Source organism: Bactrocera dorsalis, chromosome 1, assembly GCF_023373825.1.
Source record: "Bactrocera dorsalis isolate Fly_Bdor chromosome 1, ASM2337382v1, whole genome shotgun sequence".
NCBI lineage: Eukaryota > Metazoa > Arthropoda > Insecta > Diptera > Tephritidae > Bactrocera > Bactrocera dorsalis.
In genome coordinates this window covers 85,408,273-85,435,080 of record NC_064303.1, presented here as the reverse complement: position 1 = coordinate 85,435,080, position 26,808 = coordinate 85,408,273, and the positions used below count along the sequence as shown (strand labels likewise).

The 26,808-nt window shown below is 37.9% G+C and overlaps 1 protein-coding gene across 1 annotated transcript; it reads right to left on the bottom strand.

Annotated features, from left to right (window-relative positions):
- Positions 1-13,485: 13,485 nt before the first annotated feature.
- LOC125778071 (uncharacterized) lies at positions 13,486-17,628 on the bottom strand. The gene has a single exon (XM_049454331.1). The coding sequence runs from the start codon at positions 17,626-17,628 to the stop codon at positions 13,486-13,488; it is 4,143 nt and encodes a 1,380-aa protein (XP_049310288.1).
- Between the last annotated feature and the right edge of the window lie 9,180 nt (positions 17,629-26,808).

The following is a 26,808-nucleotide window of genomic DNA, read 5'->3' as shown; positions in this document are numbered from 1 at the left end:
CTCTCGTAAAAATAAATATAAGAAATTTAGCACAGATATTTCTTGGTACTTTGAGCTTATTTTTTAGAAAATGCATATACATATGTATGTATATTTACATAATTATGCGTCTTTACTTGACTCTTAGTTTTTTAAGTATCTCAAAAATTAAGAAAGCCTTCTAGACACTTGAAACTGGTTTTGCGAGTATTAACCATATTAAAATGCCGAAAGATTAATCAAATTCAGACGACTTGTATGAGAAGGAAGATTATGTATTATTTAATAATATAATTCATCAAATATTCCGTTTTATGGTTAACTATCCTCATAATAGAACAAGAAAAAACAATAACCTCGGCGAAACGGAATATATAAAAACCTTCAGATGAAGGTTCTTCCGTTGGCTAATAACTCCTGCCTACAGCTTTGTTTAGCTCTTGTATGAAGTAGGATTTACTTCGTTCAGATTATTTTAAGGGGTTGCATGGGTTTCTTCCGGTAAAAAATAGCCCTTTTCAACTATTTTTTCTCATATGAAAATTAAATAATTTATTAGACTTTATTATTGTTACAAACATCCATAATTAGCCAAGAAATTATGAATTTTTTGGAAAAAAAAATATCTTAAGCTCGGCCATTGCGATGCCATTTCCGGTGACCTTTTGAACATCAAATGCGCCAGCATCGGCAGGATAACTCCTAACGAGATCATCTAAGGTGAATAAATATGGGGTTTACTTAAAACCTTAACTTAGAACTTGGACGAAAGAAAAAACTGTAAATTGTATTTAAAAAAATAAAAATTTCAGTGAAAATTTTGCCATATTTTTTTTTCAAATAGTTGTAATCGAAAAAAAATCCTTCATCCAAGTCTTTAAGAATTGAATTTCAAAGACCTATGTAAAATTTCATGAAGATCAGTTTAGTAGTTCTCGAGAAATCTTGCACTTAGCCTATCTAGCCTCGTGCGCATAAGTTTTCAAGGCTGTAACTCCGAAACTATTACTCGGATCAAATTGAAAAGTTAGGATAATATTCTAGAGGTGTTGTAGAATTTAATAAGATAATAAAAAATCTAATTTTTTTAAACTCATGTAACCCCTTAAAGTATACTATACTGTATTGAACACAGTGAATATCGCTCGCATTATGACCGTGTATGGCTAATGTCAGAGTTGAAGCGAGAAGCGATGTTATATACTTACCTTTAGCTACAAATCGCTACATGTGTCTTCTTAGTTAAATCGTTCAAAGTTGTCAGAGTGAGAGCAAGCACCAAAGCGGCTATCGGTAACCTCAAGAAGACAAAGCGACAAAGCAGGTTGTGCAGTGGTTTCTCGCTTGAACGCGATTATTAATGTTTGATGTTGTCTTCTTTACTGTTTTGAATTTGGTTTGTTATTATTAATTTATAACACGGTGTAATAGGGTAATAAAAATTGTCCCATTTTGAGCTGATCCAGGTGAGCTGGTGCAATTTTATTAAGACTATAGCCGATTGCGTAGTTATAAAATTTTTCTGGATATTGACGGAGTTCTAAAGATAAGATGTTAAATTCACTGTTTGCGTTCATTTTTTAATTAACTGGATGTACATAAGTATGTTAAGGCATACTAACCACACCTCTCGAAATATAGAACTTTTCTTCTTTAAATGCCATCCAACAGCTCGCTTCGCTTTGCCGCTTTTACTTTGACATTCCATGGTATCGGTCTTCGCTTGAATTAGTTATTGACGTTGCAGTCTTCGTATCGCTTCTCGCTTCCACTCTGTTATCTAACTAAGAATTACGTTATTTCTTTAACAGCTCAACGTATTGTTTGTGATTATATTGTACTATTTCGCTTAATTTGGTCCTACTTAACTTTATATAAGAATGACAGTAAATTTAACAAATAAAAGGACTGCGTCGACTCAGCGGCTAATAATGAATCAATCCAACTTTTAGATAACAAAATTTGTGATGTGATGGAACAAATGGTAATCAGAAGGGATGAAGATTGGGCTATAATAGATGAGGGTCAGAACTTCCCAGCCGATGCTTTCCAAATAGCAATTAACTGGTCTGTAACATCAAGCCAAGCGTTGTCATGACGGAATATTATTGTTTCGAGTCTAGTCGAAAATATCGTCATGATATTCGGCTTTGCCGTTGGTTCGCTGATTGATCAGGTTTCACATATGATTTTTGGCGTTCAGGGTTGTCTTCGTTACCAGTCACAATACGATGTAAAAGCAATTTATTTTTGTAGCTTGTGAACAACATACTGATCGCTTTTCAAAGTCTCCCTTTTTAATTGATTCCCTAGCTTTTGAATATATCCGGTTGGAAACTCTTGAAACGGCTACTTGAGCGATGCTTTCATTACTGCTTCTAGTTCATCATCTTAAAACTTTTTTCAAAATAAAATCACCATTTTTAGAATGTGCAAATCGTTATTCAGTCAGCTGGACCATATTGAGCATAAACTTCCACTACAATATGATGCCTTTCGACTGAGGAAATGCTTCAAGTTTTCATAAAAAAATCATCTTCAGCGATGAGGCTCATTTCTGAATGAATGGCTTCATCAATAAGCAAAATATCAGTTATTGGTCAGGCAGAAATCCACACGTACTCCATGAGTCACCGTTGCATCCCAAAAAAATTATGGTATGGTGCGGTTTATGGGCCGTACTTCTTCCGTGGTGATCAAGACGTGCCGTTACTGTAAATGGGAATCGATGATACGGACTTGGATTATATGTGGTTCCAACAGGACGGTGCCACAAGCCACACAGCGAATGTCACAATCGGTTAATTGAAACCAAAGTTTGGTGAATGTATTATCTTACGAAATGTCTCAGTCAATTGGCCGCCTCGCTTGAGCGATTTGATGTCATTAGACTATTTTCTGTGGAGCTACGTCAAATCCCTGGTTTATGCCAATACGCCAGCGACGATTGATGAACTTCATACGAATATCAAAGGTGAAATGGCAGCAGCATCGGCCGATTTATGCTTGAAAACCGTCGAAAACTGGTTTCAGTGACTGAACTTCTGCAAGCGTGTCCGTGGTGACCATGCAAAAGAAATCAAGTTCCAATAATAGCATCGAATGTAAATTCACAGGAATAAATAGTTTCATTGATATCTCAAATCGTTAATAACTTCTCAGACGATTTCTTCAGGTTCCTACTTCAAAAACTGAGAGTCAGTATGTATGCAAACAGGTCACTCCGCTTTATCCTATATGTGTATTATCAGCGTGACTTTACTCACGTCTTTTTCTCCTCAAATTCTACCCATTTTTTGGAACCGCCGATTAATCGGCTACTATAGTATGTGCATATAAAGCCTTTTGACAGGATATTTGCACGAAATCTGGAACGAATTAAACCTAAGGATAAAATGCAATATCCGAAGAACTTGTTCAGTTCTTGTAAAAAACGGTGAAAAAGTCAATGGCGTATTATTGTTTCGGTGCAGCCGAAGTTTTTGAGTCCCCCAAAATGGATTGGTATACATATGATAAATACGTAGGTTCCTATATATATTTCTGGACTAGGCAACACTAAGTGTTGCCAGGTGCAATCTGAAATTTCCATTAGAAAGTTTGACATTTTTTAGCATAACATCACTCAGAACGTTTTGTCATTTAATCGTGAATTGTTTTATTTACAGGGAATTAAAAAATTCATCTCGGCCAAAAAATGGAATTAACTCGTGAACATTTTCGTGCAATCATTTTTCACAACTTTCGACGTGGATTATCACGACAAGAGTGCATCGATGAACTAAAATCTTTGTATGGCTATGAAGCACCATCCTATAGCACTGTGAAAAACTGTTACAACGAATTCAATCGTGGCCGACGCTCGCTCAAAGACGAATTCCGTGAAGGTCGTCCAAAAACAGCCGTTGTGCCAGAAAACATCGATGCCGTACGTGAACTGATAATGCAAGACCGTCATGTAATATACCTTCAGATAAAGGCATGCCTATGCATTTCTCCCACCAGCATACATTCGATATTGCATGAACACCAGGCCGTAAAAAAGGTTTGTTCTGACGAATCATTGATCTATGCGTATGAGCCCGAAACAAAACAGCAATCGACCGTGTGGGTCTTCCAAGACGAGCCAAATTCAACGCAAAAAAACAAAAAAAACACATTTTCGTTGATAAATATGCCTATATTCATTATGGAGTCATGTGTAGAGAGGATGGAGTCATGTGTAGAAGTTCACGCAAGTGAGGAAAGTTATATGACTGCCATTCACTTGGGAGTGGCCAGAAACGATTCTTTTACATGTGACTCAAGCAGCTCACGACTTCCGGTCTTTGACCAAGTATCCTCTGGGTAGCCTAAGAACATCCGTTTGAAGGCGAGCTAAAGTGAGAAGGCGAAACATCCCCTGCATAGGGTTGTGCGCTGGGTTTGGGACCCGCCACGTAAAAAAACACCCCCAGTGAATAGTTATTTTCATTATTAGGCCAGAAATATATAAAGCAGCCCTCGTACCTATCATTTATTGTGTCGTCAACATAATATTAGAAAAGAATATGTTTCTTTTGAAGAGATATCCAACACATTATTTTTATGACAGAAACTGAAAAGACAGCCAAAAAATCTTGGTAAGATAATAATTAATCCAGTCAAAAATGATTAAATGACTCCAGCTCATCACTTAATCATTTTTGACTGAATTGACAAACTTTTCGCAAAATTTTTTTGACTGTCTTTTCGCAAATGAGTACTGATTTCGCATTTGGGTAGATGTCTCTTAATGCAAACTGGAAGTTACGTGAGTAGCAGCAGTATGAAGACCTAAGTATGTATATAATTAAAGCAATTGGAATATTCGTTAATGTTTAATAATCTTTATTTTTTGATTTTTCATCAAATTTGTGAGTGTGGAAATAATCGTTTACAGACTTCAATAAAAAAATGTCATAAATATATATTTTGTTATTTATGTATGAGTACATGCTCACAAGCAAAGCGCACCGGCTTGAAACACACACAAAGTTTATTCAGTTTCAGTTTATTTTGCTCATAAGGTCATACAGCCGTTAGGCACCTTCCTTCCACGGCTGCGGACCGCTGCTCCTCTCACAGCAATACTCATCACTCGCTGCTAAAGCTGCTCATATCACAGTAGCATTATGATTAATTGCATTACTGATCGAACTCATGAATTTTGGCAATTCATAAAACATGTTCGCGCTGTGGCAAAAGCGATTGCAGAATGTGCTTTATAAATTTCAAGCCTAACAAATGAGCTTGTTACTGTGGGCGCTTCTGCGTATGTGTGCGCTTAATCACAATGCATTCCATGGAATTTCCAAACACTAAAATGTGAAACGTGTAGCTTTTAGGGAGAATTACTACCCAAAATTGATTGTAATTAGACGGTCGAGCGTTGTTGTAGTAGTAACCGACACGGCCATCCGATCGGGCTCGTTATACACACATACCTATATGCATATTAATGGACATACACATATACTATATACGTAGAGTATATTGCTAATATTGGTCATCCATTTCGGCTCGGTGGGTATATTGCTCGACTGTATTGGTGGTATTCTGCGAGCCATTTAAGCGGCAGTTATGAAGCGTTGCGGCTGCCCTCTGGTCCAACATGGCCTTCACTACATTACACACACACACAAACATACATTTTGTTAAACATATGTATATGTGTGCATTGGAGGGCGTTGGTGGCAAGGTGTATGTGTGCTCTGGGAAATATGAATGTAATTTTGCATGGATGGTGGATAAATTTGTTTGTTCGCTTAAAAGCATATTTAAAACCATCGAGGCAATACTTCCAGTTGTTGCTGGTGCTGTGGCTAGCGTTTAGCAACTCGGCTGTGGCAGTCATTGTATGATATCGATGATTTATGAAATTTTGCACTGAGGCGGCAAAATTGTGTTGCATTTAATTGATTGCAAATGCAAATGTCAATTATGCGGCATTATCTTATGGCCATTCACTAATGACATATGTCGTAAAATTTGATGCGATTACGCATACAAAGGTTTTATTATAACAAAATTGTAAATCGCTTGCATTTTCATGAATTTCTTCTGTCGAATCATAAGCGATTGAGCCGACTAGTTACTCAGTCGTGAAATATCGAAAATCTATGTGGTTGGAGGTGTTAGTCAGAAATATTCCTTATTTAACATAGGAGGAAGGGATCTACGGGTTGTAAGAGATTATCATTTTTAATGAAATATAATTTAATATGAGTTTTTCTGTTATGGCAACGAAATGCTGGTCTCAGTAATACCTATTGTTGTCTGAATCAATCTCAGCATCAATAATTTCCGGAATAACAACTGATTTTGGACGACCTTCATGAAATTCGTATTGGATTGATCTGTGACATCAATTGAATTAAACATACCATCGATAGAGACTGGTTCTTGTAGGAGCTTTATAGTTGAAAATTTCATCGATATACTGTTGCTGAGTTAATTTACATTGAAAGTTATGAATAAATTTCAAAAAATTTAATTAAATTGAGATACATATTTTAAGCTAAAACATCAAAAGTCGCGATAAAGTTGAGAGTTGTCAGATTGACCAAATAAACGGCAGCCCTTCCTTTCAGTGCGCTTTATACCGCACATAGGTTAGGTTAGTCTGGTAAGTCAATAAGACATGCATAGACCATTTTTGGTCTTTTGCGATACCAGATGGAGTTCAGCTGGTCCCAGAGGAGTAGTCATCCTTTAGGCTGCGCTTGATGCGAATTTTAACAGACTCTGCGGCTTCTCTATAGGTACCTCTTCCAGTGTATCATACCATGCGGGACAAGTGCACGAGAGATACTCCATTGTTTCCCTGGTGCCTTTAGATATTTGCTGTAGTCTTCTCGATCTCTCAGCCCCATCATGCGTGCATCCCACCAGACAGTGAACAGTTAGTATTCGTATCATGTTCTTACAGTCTTTCGTATTAAGTGCCAATAGCAATTTTGTGTACTTCCGATGTACCGTTTTACATGACTTTCGCGTGTTCCATCCAGGTAGTTTGTTCTATCGCATTTTAATTTTCATTATCAAGCTTGTGTCGAGATAGTCGTAATGACAATTGGACACATGTATTTCTCAATGTTGATCATATTTTCGGACGTTAGTCGTACACCATTCTTGGCAATCTCGTCCAATATTTCATTGACATCCATGCCTTTGTGGCCTAGTGCAGTGAAGTTGCTTGCTTCTGGCAACACCGCTTTGCTTCCCAAAACACTTCTGGCCGCTATGCGATACGAGGTTATCGTTAATACCTGACTGTTTGGTTGCATTAGAGGCCAGCTCCGTATCTTTAGCAATAGCAAAGGCCTCTACTCCTGTTATGTAAAGCTCAGCGATCTTCTGAACACTTTCCATAGGCTTCCGGTAGGTGAATTTTCTTACACCTGTCCACCATACTACTTCCCCGTAGAGCAGAATTGGTCTTACCATAGCTGTGTAGCACCAGTGCATGAGAGAGGGAGAGAGCACCCATGCAGGGTGCATGGCCATGTTGTGCCGAGCATGGCCATGTTGTGCCGAGCATCTGCATGGAAAGCATTGCTGGCTTTCCTCACTCTATCTTCCACATTGTTCTTCCTATGCTTATGCTGTCCAATACTACTCCAAGGTACGTGGTGCGATCCTTGGGAGAGAGTTGTTTCCCATTTGTTGAAAGAAATCCCCATCAGGGATTAGCGCACATATTCTAACTTGAATAGACTTTTCAGATATTTGAAAATTAATAATAATGAAAATATATTTAGAGCTACAGCGTCTGAACACGTACTTTAAACAAGGAATAACTGCCGAAATTTTCTTTTAATATCTTCGATAAAAAATTCTGCAATTTTTGCGCGATAACTGATTTTGTCAGGTGTAGAAAAGCGTAAAAAGTCAGCCAATGAAGCAAGTTAACACAGTACAAAGGGCTCAAATTTAACTGAACTCATTTTCATGCCTCAACACACACGGCTTTGAAAGGAATTTCTCTGTGAAAGCAAAAGTCACAGCTGCTTGCATTCATGCATTTGCAATAAATAATATATGAAATGTGTCCATATATATTAAACAATAGAAATATACAACTTGCAATAGCAGCAAATTTGCGAAGAATTTCGAATCTACAAGAATCTGCTAGAATCTAAAATTTCGCATACAATTTTGCGCTTTTCTTTTGATTAACTTCGTTCGTGACTTAAGTTTTCAACAAGCATTAAATGCTAAAATAAACAAAAATAAAAAGAAATCGAATAAAAAGTAAACGCTCAGCAGAATACTCCGGCAGCGTAAGTTAAATGCAATATTGGTGAACAAAAAGGAGGAAACAGCGGCGACAAAAAGTGCATTGGGCAAATGCTAACGGTGTGCATAGAAGAGGGCGTGAGTGGTCACACAATTCGAATGGCATTAATCTTACAAGCGCACAAGACGTCGTCTACAGCACTTGAAGCGGTGAGCCCGGAACATTGAGTTGCTTAGTGAAGAAATTGCGCTTTGGTTGTGGAGAAAAGCACAGTGCAACGGTAAAAATTGTATGAAATATATAAATACAAATAAATAAAAACCATGCAATTGTTATGTTGTGCACTGCTCTGTACTCTACGTATAGAGTATACATCAGAGAGCTTGAAAATGCTAACAAAATTGCTTGCGAGGGACAAAACAGTTTGAGGGAAACCGACATTGCAACTAGGACTGTGCAAATATTTGCTGGTAACAACAGCGCTTTAGGTGTCGCACGACTTCTCTTATGTTGCTGCCACTTTGGTTACACCTTAAATATTTCGAAGTATTATAATTATTTTTTTTTTAAGTTTAGAATATTTGTATTTACTGCGGGTGCACCGAAGCTAGAATACCCTTCACAGTTCCACTTTTAATGGCAACTAAAACTCGATCTGAAAACGTAACTGGCTAACGGTTCGTTTCCAACGGCTTGCTATTTCTTTCTAGTAACGCCTTTTTATTTAAAATATTTTTACTTAATAAAGAAAAAATAACTTGTAAGAAGATTTTTAACTCAGTTTTGAACAGCTAGTTTGAATGACAGCTATATGATATAAGAGTTCGGTCTAAATAATTTTTTAAGATAAGAATCTATGCCAATTTTCGTGAAGATATCAGGTCAAATAAAAAAAATTTTCGTGTAAAGACTTGATTTTGAACCATTAATTAGTATGATAGTTATATACCATAGTGGTCCAATTTCAACGGTTTCGACAAATCTTCTACTTAGGGAAGTTTTACCCAAACTCGTCGTGACCGTACTAGCGCAAATGCTGGCCTTCTTTCAGGATGATCACAAGAGGCTGTAAGAAAACTTCTGTAAACAACACCCAAATTTGTGAAATTAAAAGTAAAATTAGGTGATATAGTTTACAGCATTGGCACCTCAAGAAATGCGTTGTTAACCTTGGACCAAAAAACTGTCCACCGAATGATTTTTGCTCGAGGAAAGTTTTTCAAAGCGAAAATATAATATAATATAATATAGTTGCGAGAGATTTCTGGGCGAGGCGAATTCGTTGGAGAACGGGTACTGGTAGGCTTTTCATGGATGGATTGAATTTAAAAGGGAGGCTAGGAGTCAGAGTATTCTTTAGGGAACTCTCCATCAGCTCTAAGTTCAGACTACCAAACCAAGCTGTTGTAAACTCGTGTGAGTCGTGTTTCCGACATCCTCTTACATGCTGGCGTTGGATTTATGAACCTAAAATAGGCTCCGTAAGCGCTGGTCAACAACTAGAACTTGTTCGACGGGATGGGTAATACAAAGGACGACTAACTCTTGAAGTGAGATACATCGATCGTGGATCTTATACTTATACCTGTACTTATACTTATACTTATACTTATACTTATACTTATACTTATACTTATACTTATACTTATACTTATACTTATACTTATACTTATACTTATACTTATACTTATACTTATACTTATACTTATACTTATACTTATACTTATACTTATACTTATACTTATACTTATACTTATACTTATACTTATACTTATACTTATACTTATACTTATACTTATACTTATACTTATACTTATACTTATACTTATACTTATACTTATACTTATACTTATACTTATACTTATACTTATACTTATACTTATACTTATACTTATACTTATACTTATACTTATACTTATACTTATACTTATACTTATACTTATACTTATACTTATACTTATACTTATACTTATACTTATACTTATACTTATACTTATACTTTTACTTGATCACTTTGAACACATATCTAGGTCATCGAGCTGCATATAACGGGTGATTTTTTTGAGATTAGGATTTTCATGCATTAGTATTTGACAGATCACGTGGGATTTCAGACATGGTGTCAAAGAGAAAGATGCTCAGTATGCTTTGACATTTCATCATGAATAGACTTACTAACGAGCAACGCTTGCAAATCATTGAATTTTATTACCAAAATCAGTGTTCGGTTCGAAATGTGTTGTTATCGACAAATTTTGTTCAGCGATGAGGCTCATTTCTGGTTGAATGGCTACGTAAATAAGCAAAATTGCCGCATTTGGGGTGAAGAGCAACCAGAAGCCGTTCAAGAACTGCCCATGCATCCCGAAAAATGCACTGTTTGGTGTGGTTTGTACGCTGGTGGAATCATTGGACCGTATTTTTTCAAAGATGCTGTTGGACGCAACGTTACGGTGAATGGCGATCGCTATCGTTCGATGCTAACAAACTTTTTGTTGCCAAAAATGGAAGAACTGAACTTGGTTGACATGTGGTTTCAACAAGATGGCGCTACATGCCACACAGCTCGCGATTCTATGGCCATTTTGAGGGAAAACTTCGGACAACAATTCATCTCAAGAAATGGACCCGTAAGTTGGCCACCAAGATCATGCGATTTAACGCCTTTAGACTATTTTTTGTGGGGCTACGCCAAGTCTAAAGTCTACAGAAATAAGCCAGCAACTATTCCAGCTTTGGAAGACAACATTTCCGAAGAAATTCGGGCTATTCCGGCCGAAATGCTCGAAAAAGTTGCCCAAAATTGGACTTTCCGAATGGACCACCTAAGACGCAGCCGCGGTCAACATTTAAATGAAATTATCTTTAAAAAGTAAATGTCATGAACCAATCTAACGTTTCAAATAAAGAACCGATGAGATTTTGCAAATTTTATGCGTTTTTTTTTTAAAAAAAGTTATCAAGCTCTTAAAAAATCACCCTTTTTCATTACTATACAATAACTGAATCTGAAGACTTAAGGGTACTCGGAGCAGATTGCTAAAACGTGCTTCTTGAAAGCAACCACACTAAACTACTAAACTATATTTAAATTGGGTTCAATTGTCTTGGAAAATGAGTTACAGCCGTCTCGTACTATTACAAAAAAATCGTTCTATAAGATATCCTTTGTGTGGTATGAGCACTATGTACGTTCAAATTCCTTTCAAGTGCAAGTCTGAGAAAAGCGTATTTTTCATTTCTCGCTTCATGGCACTTTGTCAATTCCATTTATTCGTTGTGCTCATAACTGTTTCCAGCATAAATTTTTTGTTTGCCACTTGCAAGTACTCGGAATTTATTTATGCAATTTTCCTTTAGCTGTTTGTGTGCAAATTTGTCATTCGTTTTATTGTCTGAACTAATTTAAGTCGCATAGATCTTCGATGTAAATATTTGGCGTATGCAAAGAATTGGCTCCAACGCGGTGGCCTCGGCGCACGCGGCACAGCAGTCTCGTGCTGTTTGGCGATTTGCATTTCACCTCGTTTTCATTTTTTTACAATCATTTTCCACGGCTCCTATCTTTTCACTTCACCTTCCTTTTTAAAGTTACTCTTTACTCGCGGTTCTTTTTTTCGCATGCTATCGCTGCGGGCTAGAAAGGTTTTCTTTTGTATGTACATACATATCTCTTTCGGGCTACTTACTTATTGCTTTGATGAATTTTGCATCCTTTGTTCTTTTATTTTCTTTCTCAGAGGAAACATATACCGTAGACAACTTACATAGAACAAGCATCTGTACGAATTTTTACATCTTTTCGTGAATTCACATTCGCTGTTTGGTGCTTTCCTACAGCAGGTCCCTCCTCCCTTAATGACGTGTAGCTACTCTTAAATCAACCAATAATTGTTCCTGCATCGTGTTACCTTTTTCCAGCTGTCTGGCCTTTTGTGCGTGCAAGTCCTTTTGGCGTATTTGATTGTGATTAGGTGTGCATATACTAGATACTTACGAATGAAGTCAGGGATGTACATTTCGCGCTGAGGTCTTAGATTTTACACTAAGCAATGTGTTGGCGGGTGGCAAAGTAAAACACTTATTTTAAGCCGATTTGTATTTTATTTTAATTCAATATTTCGACCGTTCAATACTTCGCTAAAATAATTGTGCTCCTTGTAGGTGTATGTACCACTCCGCCAGCGAATCAAAAGAGAATGAGCCAACGCAAAAGGGTAAGCCGCAGTTGAGCTAGCACAGACAAATAGCGGGACATACATCTACATGGTTGCATTTTAATGTACAATCAAAATTCAATAAATCCTTAGAGTTGTATTTTAATGTACATTCTTTAAGTTTAAACATTTTTTAAAATTAGGGTTGTTGCGCGCTAACATTCCCCCCTCCGTGATCTCCATGCTCTGACGTGGGGTTCACTTTCAGATCTAGGCGCGCAAGTTTCACTACTGGCCGTGTTATTAAGCCGTTGGAAGTTTTGATTACGGCGCTTCTTATTTGTCCGTCGCTGCCCTTTATGACATCCATAACTATTCCCTTTGTCCATGTGTTCCTTTTCATGTTTTCATCAACAATTATTACGACGTCTTTGGGAGCGATGGGTTCTGGGGTTTTTTTCGAACCATTTTGCCCGTCTTGTCAGGCCTGGCAAGTACTCGCGAATCCATCGCTTCCAAAATCGATCAGCCAACTCACCAGATGTGCGAAATTTCTTATTTAGCAGCGACGGATTGGTAACATCGCAATCACCCTTCTCTCTTATGCCACTTGAATTTCCCAGAAGGAAATGGTTTGGCGTTAATGCTTCGCTATCGTATGATTCCAGTGGAACGTAGGTAAGAGGGCGCATGTTAATAATATTTTCGACGTCGGCTAAAGTTGCTCTCAGCACTTCCTCTCGTAGACCTTCTTTTGGTAATATGTCCATCAATACTGACTTTATAGATCGTACCATGCGCTCCCACACTCCGCCCATATGTGGTGATGCTGGTGGTATGAAAGTCCACTCAATTTCGGGGTATTTTTCTATTAGTGTGCCAGATGATATTTTCTCGATTTCATCTGCTAGAATGCGACTAGCGCCTCTGAAATTAGTGCCGTTGTCAGAGAAGATTCGACGAGGAACTCCTCGTCGTGATATAAACAATTTCAGAACAAGGAGGAATGAGTCAGTAGATAGCGATGAAGAAATCTCAATATGTACGGCACGTATAGTCATGCAGGTAAAAACAACTCCCCAACGCTTCTCATGCCTTCTGCCAATCGTCACGTCGAAAACGAAGAACACACATCTGTACAGCGCGCAATTTTTCCCACTTACTAAACCTTGTAGGATCTGGTTGCGTATCACCAATATCTTTCGAAGAATCAATTGTTACGTGCTGTATAGTTTCTGCTACGGCTTGTGGCTCTTTGAATTCGGATGTTGGCCAGAGAGTTTCTGATAGACTTAGGAATTCAGGGCCCGTAAACCATCTCCCAGAGCTGTTTAATTCCATATTATTGTACCATTTTGTACCATCGTCAGCTACGTTATCCTTCGTTGGTACCCACCGCCACTCGTTGATTTGTGAATCCTCTAGAATTTCGCCAATTCGCACAGCTACAAACTGGTTGAATTTTCTGGCGTCAGACCTAATCCAATATAGGACATCCTTCGAATCGCACCAGAAGATCCGGCGGTTAATTTGTATGGAGAGTTCCTTTCTTATGAACTTAGCTAGACGAAGTCCTAAGATGGCTGCCATCAACTCAAGTCTCGGCACTGAGAGTGGCTTCAACGGAGCAACTCGTGTCTTGGAGGCAACGAGACAGCAATGAACTTTGTCGCCCATACTTGAACGAAGAAAGGCCACAGCAGCATATGCTGATATGCTAGCATCAACGAAGATATGAAGTTGGTTATCGCTGCTGCGATTTGCGAAAGTGTAGCACCTTGGAATACGGATTTTATCAATACAGCGTAGCTTTCGCAGCCACTGCCACCAAGCGGAACGTTCTTTATCATGTACAGGCTCATCCCAAGTTACGCCCGATCGCCACACATCTTGTAATATCATCTTTGCTTTAATTACAATAAACCCCAACAGACCCAAAGGGTCGAATATAGTCATCATTACTCGAAGCATTTGTCGTTTCGTTGGAAAAGTGGATTCATTGAAGATATCCGGTTTGAACCTGTGAACAAAGGTTAGTTCGTCACTGGTTGGTAACCACCACATACCAAGAACCTTTTGAAGTTCTGATCCTGGCTCTATGAAGCATTTATTCGCGGGTTCATGCTTACTTGAGAGCGCTTGCAGAACTCGTTTAGAATTCGACAACCAGTTTCGCATCTCGAACCCACCTTCACAATGGATGAAGCGGACGTCAGTAGCTAGTCGAATCATTTCTTCCTCATCATCCATACTATGCAACCAATCGTCCACAAACGTATTTTCGACAATTGTTGCCACAGCATTTGGTAGTGTCTTCTGGAAACGTAGAGCGTTCTTATCTTTTATGTAGTTTGCCAAAGATGGGGAACACGATGCCCCAAACGTCATAACGGTCATAGCGAATACATCGGGATGTCTGCTACTATCGCCGTTTCGCCACAGGAACTGCTGTGCTACCTGATCTTCCGCTCTCACCCTAATTTGGTGAAACATTTCACGAATATCTCCACAGATGGCCACTGGTCGTTCACGAAATCTCAATAGGACACCTACCAACGATCTTAGAAGATCGGGTCCTTTCAATAATACGTCGTTCAGACTGGTGCCACTCACCTTAGCTGCTGCATCCCACACGATTCTCAATTTATTTTTGTTAACGTTCTCAATTGTGAATATTGGAATAAACCAAGATTTGCCTCCTTTCGATATTTCCTCGACATTTAGTTTTCTTATGTAACCCTTTTCGAGATAGTCATTTAACTTCCCAACAAGATATTGCTTCAGATTGGGGCTCTTTTCCATCTTCTTTTCCAGACATTGGAGACGATTATATGCCATTCGATAGGAGTCGGGCAAGTCAATGTGGTCATATTTCCACAAGAGGCCCGTTTCCCATTTCTTAACACTGGCATCATACAAAACTGTTTTCTCCATTATGTGGTAAGCACGCTCGTCTGCCCTTGATCTAAGCGGTTTGAGAACAGGATTGATACCCACCGAATCGATAGAGAAATAGGCTTTCATTAAGTTATCAAGCTGATCATATTTAGTACAGGTGCAAACGTGGAGCAGATTTTCGTCTGGCTGATATGCCGACTTATCCTGACCATATACTGACCAACCTATTTTACAACGCGCAGCTATTAGATCATCACCTTCAGCTTGACTCACCTCCACAGGTACGCAAAGTTTAGCCGTGTTGTCCAATCCTATTAATAATCGCGCTTTGCAGTCGGTGTATGGTAGAATAGGCAATGACTTCAGGTGTTTGTGCTCATTTAAAGTGTCTGCGTTGAGAGTTTGTTGCGGTAACTCAAGGTCAGTGATTGTTCGAATATTGTGCATACGATATCGCCTAGAATTTTTCTCTCTTGCAGATATTTCACAGTTTAAAACCTTTGAGTTTACCTCCTGCTGTGTTATGTCGCCCGTCCATCTCAAGCACAAGTCTTCACCAGGGCCGTCGAGACCTAGCTGCTCAGCCAATTTACTGTCCATCAACGTGCATGATGCTCCCTCATCAATTAACGCAAATATCTCCACCGTGGCTTTAGGACCATACAATATTACCGGAATGTAACGAAAAATGGCTCTCCTAAACTTACGTTGATGAACTAGGATTGTATTTACCCGACTAGTCTTAGCTGCAGCATTTTGGCTATGTAGTAGTGGGTTGTGCACCATTCTACATCCATCTACCCCGCAAACTTGCTTAGAGGTGCAGCGTCTAACCATGTGGGACTTAAAGCATCGAATGCATAGCCTTTTGTCCTTGATTAACTGCCAACGTTCATTTCGGCTCTTTGCTAGGAAGTTTGGACAATCGGCAAGATTGTGCTCTTTGCCGCACAGAAAACAAGCTATGGAATGTTTAGTTTCCTCATTACGCGTTTTGGTGGTGCTAAGCTCCTTTGAGATTTCGTCGTGCACGAAAACTCTTTGCCTATTGCTCTTTCCTAACACCTTTTCTTCCGCAGCGTTACCGTTGGTTTCATTAAGTGGCGTTACCTGGCTTGCACATGAAGCCAGCGCAAATAACCATTCATCAAAGGCCACGACATCTACCCTTGAGATGGTCATTCGACGACGACCCCAGTCTAATTTCATATCTCCAGGAAGTTTACTCAGCAACTCATTGATTAGCATAGGGTCGTTGAGATAGTCGTTCAGACCTAATGCTTGCATGGTTGCTCTATAATTTTGTACACCCAACGCGAGATCGATAAGGGTATTCAGTCGATCGGTCCTCACTGCTGGCATCTGTCTCAATTTCCGTTGTAGGGTGTTATGTATAACGTCTGGCCTCCCGAAAAGCATACGAAGAGTTTCGATGGCTAGATGAACTGTAGATGGCATCATCAATTTTCCTCGAACAGCTTCAAGAGCGGCACCGCGCAGTGATTTTTGTAATCGTATTAAGTTTTCTTGTTCAGAAAACCCGCAGCGTTCTGTTGATTGTTCATAGTTTGTTATAAACAATGGCCATTCTTCTGGCCTCCCGGAGAAAGGTGGCAAATCTTTGCTTATCGCCTGTCTAGACGCTATATGTGATGGGTTTAAACTCACGTCTGAACTATTCTGAACCTGCCTCCATGTACTATCGTTGACGGGCGCAAAACCTCCCTGTGGTTGCCCGAAATAGTTGCGTGCAGGAGAGAAGGGGTTATATTGTGTGGCAGCACTGCACCCATCTCCATTAACCAAAGATGTGACGCGAGGTAGTTGCGCGTTTTGAAAGACGCTTCCTCCATAAGTGGACGTATAAACTGAACTCATTGGTACGTGCTGGCTCTGACCAAACACGCAAGCGGATGAATGAGCAAATGTAGAGTTCATTTGGGGTCCACCTACAACTGAAGGCAGTTTGTTATAGAGCCCCACGTGGTTATGTTCCTTAGGCAAGCCCGCATATGCTGTTGGTTGATTCATAGCCATGTCCACGCCTCCGGACCCAAAAGGCAGCGAAGAATGTGACGAAATTCGATATAAACCATGCGATGAATATTGAGCAGATGTGATCTTTGTAGTCGCAGCAACATTTGTGGAAAAAATAGGTGAAAAATTAATTTGTGTCGTATTTATATTTGACATACTACTTTGTATTGAAGACTGTGTCCCAGTTATTGCGTTATCCACATTAAGAGGTGGTTCCACGTAGTTGGTATGCGCACCGGTAAACGGGATCACGCTATCATCAATAACGGCACCATCTAAGTTCCGCAAGTCAGGCATAACGGCTTAGCAAATGGCACTCCGCAATGCAAATTAATTTTAAGCGCGAATTTCCACAATTGTATTAGGTGACAAATATCACGAATATTTGATCGCTAATACCACAATTATTTTAGAATGTTGGCGGGTGGCAAAGTAAAACACTTATTTTAAGCCGATTTGTATTTTATTTTAATTCAATATTTCGACCGTTCAATACTTCGCTAAAATAATTGTGCTCCTTGTAGGTGTATGTACCACTCCGCCAGCGAATCAAAAGAGAATGAGCCAACGCAAAAGGGTAAGCCGCAGTTGAGCTAGCACAGACAAATAGCGGGACATACATCTACATGGTTGCATTTTAATGTACAATCAAAATTCAATAAATCCTTAGAGTTGTATTTTAATGTACATTCTTTAAGTTTAAACATTTTTTAAAATTAGGGTTGTTGCGCGCTAACACAATGTATAAAAAAAGAAAAAGAAAACCTTTACTTTGGCTGCACCCAAGCTATAATTTCCTTTACAGGTGCATTTTTATAGCAAATATGCAACCGTTCTTTTTTGATCGTTATTTGATAAAAGCAACCTTCAAATCGAACTAGGGTTACTTAATAAAGAAAAGGGATCTCGTATGAAGATTTTCAATCCGCTTTTTATGGCTAATTTGATTGAAGGTTCGTTCGGAGATTGTAGTGTTGCCTTGAACAATTATATAAGAAAACTTTTTATATCCTGAACAGGTACAAATATACTTGTATATACGATTATTTATCTCATATAGTTAGCATTGCCCAAGGCAACAGTGCAATCTCCGAAGATTATTTAAACCGAGCCACAATATCATACACCTAATATACAAACTTTTTTTTTTTTATTTTGTTTATACATTGCAACTAGTTCAAGTAAAAGAAGGGACTAACAAGCAACTTGAATATGACTTAAACATATAATTACAAAATCACAAAACTACTATAAGAGTATTGGTTAATTTAAAAGATCGCTGGGTTTGAGGCGTTTGAGTCGTCTTGGTGGACCATCTCCAGAAGTTAACATAGCTACTTCTTCGTTACAATGCTGTAGCAATCTTGCACTATGTGTTGTTGCAATTTTTAATATTTCTGCGTTAACCGAGTTTACGCCTAGATCACGCTCTATATCAGCACATCTACAATACCAAGGCGCTTGGACAATTAGTCTTAGTACTTTGTTTTGGAATTGTTGGATGACTTTCTTATTGTTTGCGTTAGTTCATCCCCAGAGTTGTGCACCATAGCTCCATATCGGTCGGAGTATTTGTTTATAGATAAGTAACTTATTTTCGATGGATAACACTGATTTGTTACCGATTAACCAATTGTAATTTTTGAGTCGCATGTCCAGCTCCTTACGTTTGTTTTTTACGTGAACTTTCCACCGTAGCTTAGTGTCAAGCGTCATTCCTAAGTATTTAGCGGAATTAAAGTACGGTATTCGAGCACCGTCTATGAAAATTGGTAAGTACTGTATCTTGTTGTATGTGAAAACAATGTGTACAGACTTAGCTTCATTCAGCTTTATCTGCCATTTCTTTGCCCATTGTACGACTTTATTTACAGCTTTTTGGAGATTTTTAGTGGACTCATGTTCACTACTACCAACAGCAAGCAACGCGGTATCATCTGCAAATGTGGCTGTTGTATAATTGCAGTCTATTGGCAGGTCGTGCGTGAATATAATATAAAGAAGAGGACCCAACACACTACCTTGTGGAACTACAGCTTTTATTTCCCTAAGATCAGAATATTTGTCTTCTTGTTTAACGCGAAAGTAGCGATCAGATAAATACGATTTTATGATGTCATAATACTGTTTCGGTAAAATTAGTTTCAGTTTCGAAAGCAGTCCTTTGTGACAAACTTTATCGAACGCTTTTGCAACATCCAAAAATACGGCAGAACAGAATTTTTTTTCCTCAAAGACTTTCTCAATAATGTGTGTTATCCTGTGGATTTGATCAATCGTAGAATGGTTGGCTTAAACCCAAACTGATGCGCTGGAATTATGGTTTTTCGTTCAATGATTTTATTGATACGTTATATGAGAAATTTCTCAAAAAACTTCGATATTATCGGTAGAAGTGATATGGGCCTGTAAGAAGATACATCATATCCTGGTTTTCCTGGCTTTGGAATCATGATAACTTCAGCAATTTTCCAATAAGTTGGCACGTATTTAAGATGAAACGCCTCGTTAATAATGTTGGTGATTTTTACTATACTTATTTGAGGAAGCTGTTTTAGGACCTCGGCAGTAATCAGGTCGTAACCGGGGGATTTTTTGTTTTTGAGGTTTTTGATTTCCTCACTTATATCACTGCTTGTGCAACTTGAGATTTTTGCGCTTTCTTGACTGGAAGCAGTAGGATAATCAACGTGTGTTTCATATGGGGAGCATATTTTGGCTAAATAATCCGAAAATACTTCCGTTTCTTTGAATCTTCTCTGGCCCAATCAGAATTTATTTTAATGAGACGTACCTTAGTTTCTGGTGTTTGTGGTCTTTCACAGCTTTCCCAAAGAAAGTAGTCAGAATTTCTTCCATTAGTTAGGGATATTTTGCAAAACTTTAATTTTTAAACCTCTTCATTTTTCGATTAAGATCTCTAGAAACTTTATTTAAAATAGATTTATTAGCTGGACAACGAGTTTGATGGCATTTAAGTTGTAGCTTTCTCTTTTATTTAATTAAACCTCTTATATTATTGGAATATTGAGAGTTTACAGCAATTTTCCTTAATTCCGGTGTACTTTCTAAAGCTGCGTGTTGTATACTTGTTGTAAAGTGAAAAATTTCAGATTCCAACTGGTCTATATTTAATATAGAGTCATATTTACTTTCGTAACATTCCATCATTGTTCTAAAGTATTCCCAATCTGTACATTTATTATACAAGGCCGCTGCTTTGTCTTTAAAGATGACCGTTTCACTATAGCTTAAATAGATTGGGGAATGATCCGAGTTAAGATCATAACCCTGATTGATCGACAAATAGTTCCGGGATATTTTGCCAACAATGAAAAAATCTATCAGGTCTGGAATCTTTTGATTGTCTGATGGCCAATATGATGGTAAGTTCGTCGAGAATGCGTAACTTCCGGTTGACAACAGTGCTTTATAGAGTTCCCTTCCCTTTGTAGTCGTAAGCCTTGAGCCCCAGTGCGTGTTCTTTGCGTTGAAATCTCCACCCATTATGAATCTATACCTGTGTCTGTTTATTAAGTGTTGGTACTCTTCAAATTGAATTTGATGCCTTGGAGGACTGTACACAGAGGTAAGTGAGAGTGGACTTTTAACTCCGTAAATAGTCACTGTTGTAGCTTGAAACTTATCAGATGAAAGTTTTTCTTCCTCAAAATGTTTGATCGTACTTTTGATTAGTATTGCGCTTCCGCCACGGGCGCAATTGCTAGGATGAATTGTATGGTAAGTTTCGTAGTTTTAATTTTAAAATAGGTTTGTGACGTAAAATGTGTCTCCGATACCATACATACGTCAACATTTTCTGAGTTCAGTACAATTTCGATTTCATTCTTATGTTTGATTAATCCATTTGAGTTCCATAAAAGAATTTTTATAGACTTAGACATCTTTGGTATTAAAAAGATATTTTTCAAGCTTGCTTAAGCGATTTTGTAATGAAGTGTTGAATTCCTCTTGTTTATTAAGTTTCTGTAAGATCTGTGATAGAATGCTGTTATTGGATATCTTATCATTATTATTTGTTTTTAGAACATGAGCAAAAGTAAATTTGTTTGATGTTTCAGCTGTAGTTTTTGGATCTTCTTGCTGTTGATGCTCATTGTTTTCTGTTCTAAAGTTTACAGGACCTTCTACTTTTTGGGCTAGACCTTCATCTTTTTTGTGGCCAATTGTGTTAGCTCGTATTTTCTGTAATTCTTTGGCAACAAGGCACCCTCGATAGTTGGCTGGATGTGCTTCCCCACAGTTACAGCATTTAGGCTGCTGGTTTTCTGGTTTCGAACACTCAGATGTTTTATGCTTACCGGCGCACTTAACGCATCTTGGTTGTTTGCCACAATAGTTTTGTGTGTGGCCAAATGACTGGCAATGTTTGCATTGTGGTATCATCTTCGGGAGTTTTACCGGTTCAATAGAAACGATTGAATTTAATATAGTTTTAGTTTCGTAAATCTTTTTTATGTTCTCCATGGGATCGAATGTTACCAAAAACATGTCGAGGGGAGCTTTAGTTTTCCATTGGAGACGATTGACAGCACTCAGTGCATTTAATCCTTGCTCTTTTAAGTCATCAATAATCGATTTTGGATCATAAGAATTGTGCAAATTTTTTACAATAACTCTAATTGGCCGCGTTTGCTTATTCTGAAAGCTATACCAAGATATATTTCTACACGAAAGTGCTTTTGATATGCATCTATAGTCCTCTACGGAGAAAGTATTTACTTTATATATTCCATTATTCAGAAGTTTAATAGTAAAATTGTTTTTTGCTTCTGATTTAGCAATAGCATATAGTTGCTGATAATTATTGCCGTTGGCATCTCCAGAGACCATAATTGGTGGAGGCCGCGTACTATTTTTTGGGGCAAGCGGGTTTGATATGTCGTTATTCACTTTTTCCTGAAGATCAGGGGAACACTCTAGTGATGAGCGATATTTCACTACCGGTGATTTTTTCACTGTAATTGAAAAATCGCAAATCGCAACTGCGATCACTTTTTATAAATAGCAGTTCGCAGTTCGAACCTGTGAATTACGATCACAATAGCAAATAGCAGAAAAGTAACAACTTTCTTCAGGGTATTGTATATATCGTATATGCTATTTAACGTTCTTATATAAAGCATTTTGTGATGAAAACAAGAATTGTAACTAATTAATTTCAGAAAAAATTATGGAATAAAAAAATTACGGGTTTTTAATATTTTCCCAAAGATTAGGAAACTCGCGTTAATTATTTGGTCTTGAAAATATTAAAAGCGGGTATTCTAAACAAACAAATTATCAACCACATTAATGGTAATTCCTTCTAAGAAATGTGTGGAACCATCATACCAACATACAAATGAACTATGCAATACGCTCTAAGTGTCAGGTAGCCGAACCGCTCCAATATTTGCGAAAATGTAGTGAAAAGAAAGGCAGAAAACCTACGTAAGTGGTAAGTGGAACAGACCCGGACTTTTATTCGGCCAAACAGTGTCAAATTGGCAGAATCTGCCGCTACAACAACAACAACGACGTTTGAACGTCGACTTAGTTGCGATCGCAATAGCAATATAAAATCACAGTGATTTAAAAATAGCAATCACTGAAATCACAGTGATTTAAAAATCGCAATATCGCTCATCTCTAGAATACTCCGCTTTTCGTTTTTAGCCGGTCTTTTTTTTAGAATCCATTCCGTTTCTCTAGCTAGTTCTTCCTCATCCGTAGAGAATTCGACTTTATTTTCCAAATTCTGGATTTTCTTCACATCAGTGGACTTAAGCTTTATATTTTCGGCTTTTAAAGTATTTACTTCGATTGAGAGTTTTTTTACACATTTCTTCCATTTTCTCTAGCTTTTTTGTAAGTTCTTCTATTGTGACATCTTTTTTGGCAGTTTTACTTAATTTACCCCCTCCTGGAGGTGGTGTCTTGATAATTGGCATAATATATAATAAACAATACTTGGCAACCCTATAACTTCGTTGCCTTAGGTATAATTGTTGAACAAAATTTTTGGTATACTTTTAGGCTAAGGTAATATAAGAATTTTTTGTGGCGCCAAAAAAGTCTCCCAAACAGCTGATGGTTTTCTCCTCTGTGTCCAATAAAAAGTGATATCGACGAAATGACAAACCTTCATATCCAGATTAGTCAGTGGTTGTAGGTCGCTGGTTCTGTACTCCAATACACCTGAATGCCGCGTTTTGCACTCTCCGGATTGACGAACAGATTTTGTTAATTTTCCACCTCCTTCCACCAAAAATAATTAATTTTTTAGCACTCACAATTATTCACTCTCTTAACAAGCAGAGTTGCCATATATTATTCATATATGTACAAACTGACCACATAAAATCAATTTCTTTTAAAAATTGTATTGTAGCTTCGGTTCAACCGAAGTTAACATTGAGATATTATGTAGTTCGGGAAGGCTAAATCGATTCAGATCTTAACGTTGCTCATTTATTAATTCTTTAAAGAATCTGAGACATTTCCTTCTGGGTGTTATAACAGCTCAAAGCGTGAAAAAGAGTGCATGATCTTACTAGTTGTGGCAAGTTACTTCTATATTTATTTATTTGGCTGGAAGCCCAGCCGTTAGAAAGGACACTCTGTTCAGGTTGTACAATTTTATAAGAAATACAATCCTTTTATCACAACTAGGAACATAGGAATTTATGTTAAAAATTCAGGAGATGGAGTTTCTTGTAGACAGTAAAGTACCATATGTACACAAGTGATAATGTTAAGGTGACCTATAAAGTATAATTACTGATATCAAAAATTCCAACACTTCGACGAGAAATTCGAACTGATACGAAGTTCCTCACAGGAGCTATAACAACTCAATGTGGTATGGATTACCCCTAAGTATTCGTGATAGTGTGGGTTATTTGAATACTGAGAAAGATAAAGCCTATTTTACCTACTATGCGGATAGATGTATAAAATAATCGCTCTATGCCCTGGTAATTTCCAAGTCTTCTTCTTTACTGGCGTAGACACCGCTTATGCGATCATAGCCGAGTTAATCTCTCATACGAGGCTTGTTGTTCTTTTTCATTGGGTGCGTTTTTTACGTGGCTGGTCCCAAACCCAGCGCACAACCTTGTGGAGTGGATGTTTCGCCTTCTCACTTTAGCTCGCCTTCCAAAGGATGTTCTTAGGCCAATAGTTCTATGGTGTATTAGTCTTGTGGAGAGCACTCGGTAAAGTCATACTCGTTAAACAGCACTATGTATAACACTAGCGATGGCACTCACGTAGGCAGAAGTTGTACATATGGCTGCGAAATTTGCCAATAGACTTCGGGAAGCCGGACACATTTTGCGTTCTTTTACATTGTTTGCATTCCTGATTAATGCAACGCCGCACAATGGGTCAGAAACGGCATTTTTCGGCAAAAATGTTGTACTTATTTTAAAACTGCTTGCTTATATAAATTTTATTGATAAGTGTGACTTCTTTGATCTAAGAAGTTGGTGAAAAGATATTGCGAGCCTATAGCCTGTTGTAGTAGAGGTTGGCTCGCCCAAGATGAGCGACATGAGTTGAAAAAGTAAAATGAAAAATTAAGTAACCAGTTGATTTTTTAACTTTTTAATAATTTAATTATACAGAGTATTCAATTTTTTTGGGACATTATATAACTTGTTTTAACACGAATATCTTACACAGAGTACACCTATACAGGGTGATCATTTATATTTTGTCCTCCACCTAGAGGTGTAATTGCAGATAGTTGGTAAAAGTTACAATTATAAAAGTTGTAGAGGCTTTTATCTGTTATATCTATCAATCTATATTGATTTACCTTCTACCTCGAATTAAGCCACTAGATAGGGTCAAGACATAAATGGCCACTCTGTGCATACGTATGTATGTCCACGAATACAAGAGAGATTAAAACCATTACATATGTAACATATGTAACAGACAGATGATGCTTTACAACCAGTTGCTGCTTGAGCTATTTTTGTGTCCATCATGGTAAATAAAAGATTGTGACGTATTTCAATCACCTTGTCCTTTATAGTCACAAATGTTGGCAATATGTTGCTTATGGTTTCCTGTATCCTTTCGACAATTTCTTTGGTATGGTTTGCGGTTTCCTTGGCATATTCAAATTGAATCGACCGCCAAAACTTTGTAGAAGAAGGCCTAAAGTTCTTCCATAACGTGTCTGTTTGGTCCATAGTTTTAAGCCCTAAAGGCACCATAGACACCATAAATAAATTTGCATCAGATATACCATCAAATTCGTTAGGTATGAACTGATGGTATTGACTTTGATTTGACGAACCGTCACAATCCCATTTCGATGTTATAGTCATTATTTCTGAAACATGAGCTAGATTTGTGAAGTTCTCGGCGGCCAAAATAATTCTTTTAGCTGTGTGATCAAGTAAACTTTGCAAATCAACTTGTGCAGATAGAATAGTAATAATTTCAGGGTAACAATGCCTTTTTGCCGCACCGAATAAATTCTTCATTAAGCTGTCGATTACTTATGGAAACGAATGCAAATTTTGCAAATATTATTTGCAATAAATATTTATACAAATGACACTTGTTACGAACTGTTAGGCTTTTATTACACAACGAATTTCGAAATTACACAAACGCTACTTTAAATTATCAATATGTGAACAACACAAAAACCGTTCATAGCTATCTTTGATCCTTATCCGCACGTATCCGAAGTTCATGTTTTCGTTATCAAATCCCTTAAAGTGTACATAAAATATTAGGACTAACTAGACTATGTAGGTACATGTAGCTAATAGTCAAAACTATAATTTTTATGTAAAAGTGTTTAAAAATGGTTTTATTTTAAAACTTTGTCAAAATTGACATGAATTAGGCCTATGAAATGAAAATAATTATTTTATAATATTGTTACGAATTTACTCTTGCTAGTTTACTTTGTTAGGTTCGTATCTCTGGATTGACAAATAAAATCAACACTGTTTAATTTAATTCAACAACTCTTTATTTCACAACTCGTCTACACTATAGCAGTTTACTCTTAGCACTGATTGATTACGTTGGCACTGCCACGGCTTATATAGCCACGCACTTCTCGCTGATGCCGACGTGTCCTTCTAGAATATCGCGTCTGGAAATTACCAGAACATACGGCTATGGCCACGCACTTCTCGCTGATGCCGACGTGTCCTTCTAGAATATCGCGTCTGGAAATTACCAGAACATACGGCTATACGGCGCCAGACGCAAGCAGACAGTCGCGGCGCCAGACTCAGCAATTGTTTAACTAGACGAGCAGACAGTGTGGCGCCAGATGTCTACAACAAGACAAATGCTATTCCATATACCTACAGCTATTGTTCATAATCAGGGATGCATATAGTAATACAAATACAACTTAATACTACTTTTTGTAACACTGCCCTCCACTAAAGCCTAATCGTCCCGATTAGGCACAAATCCTCTTGAACCAAATGG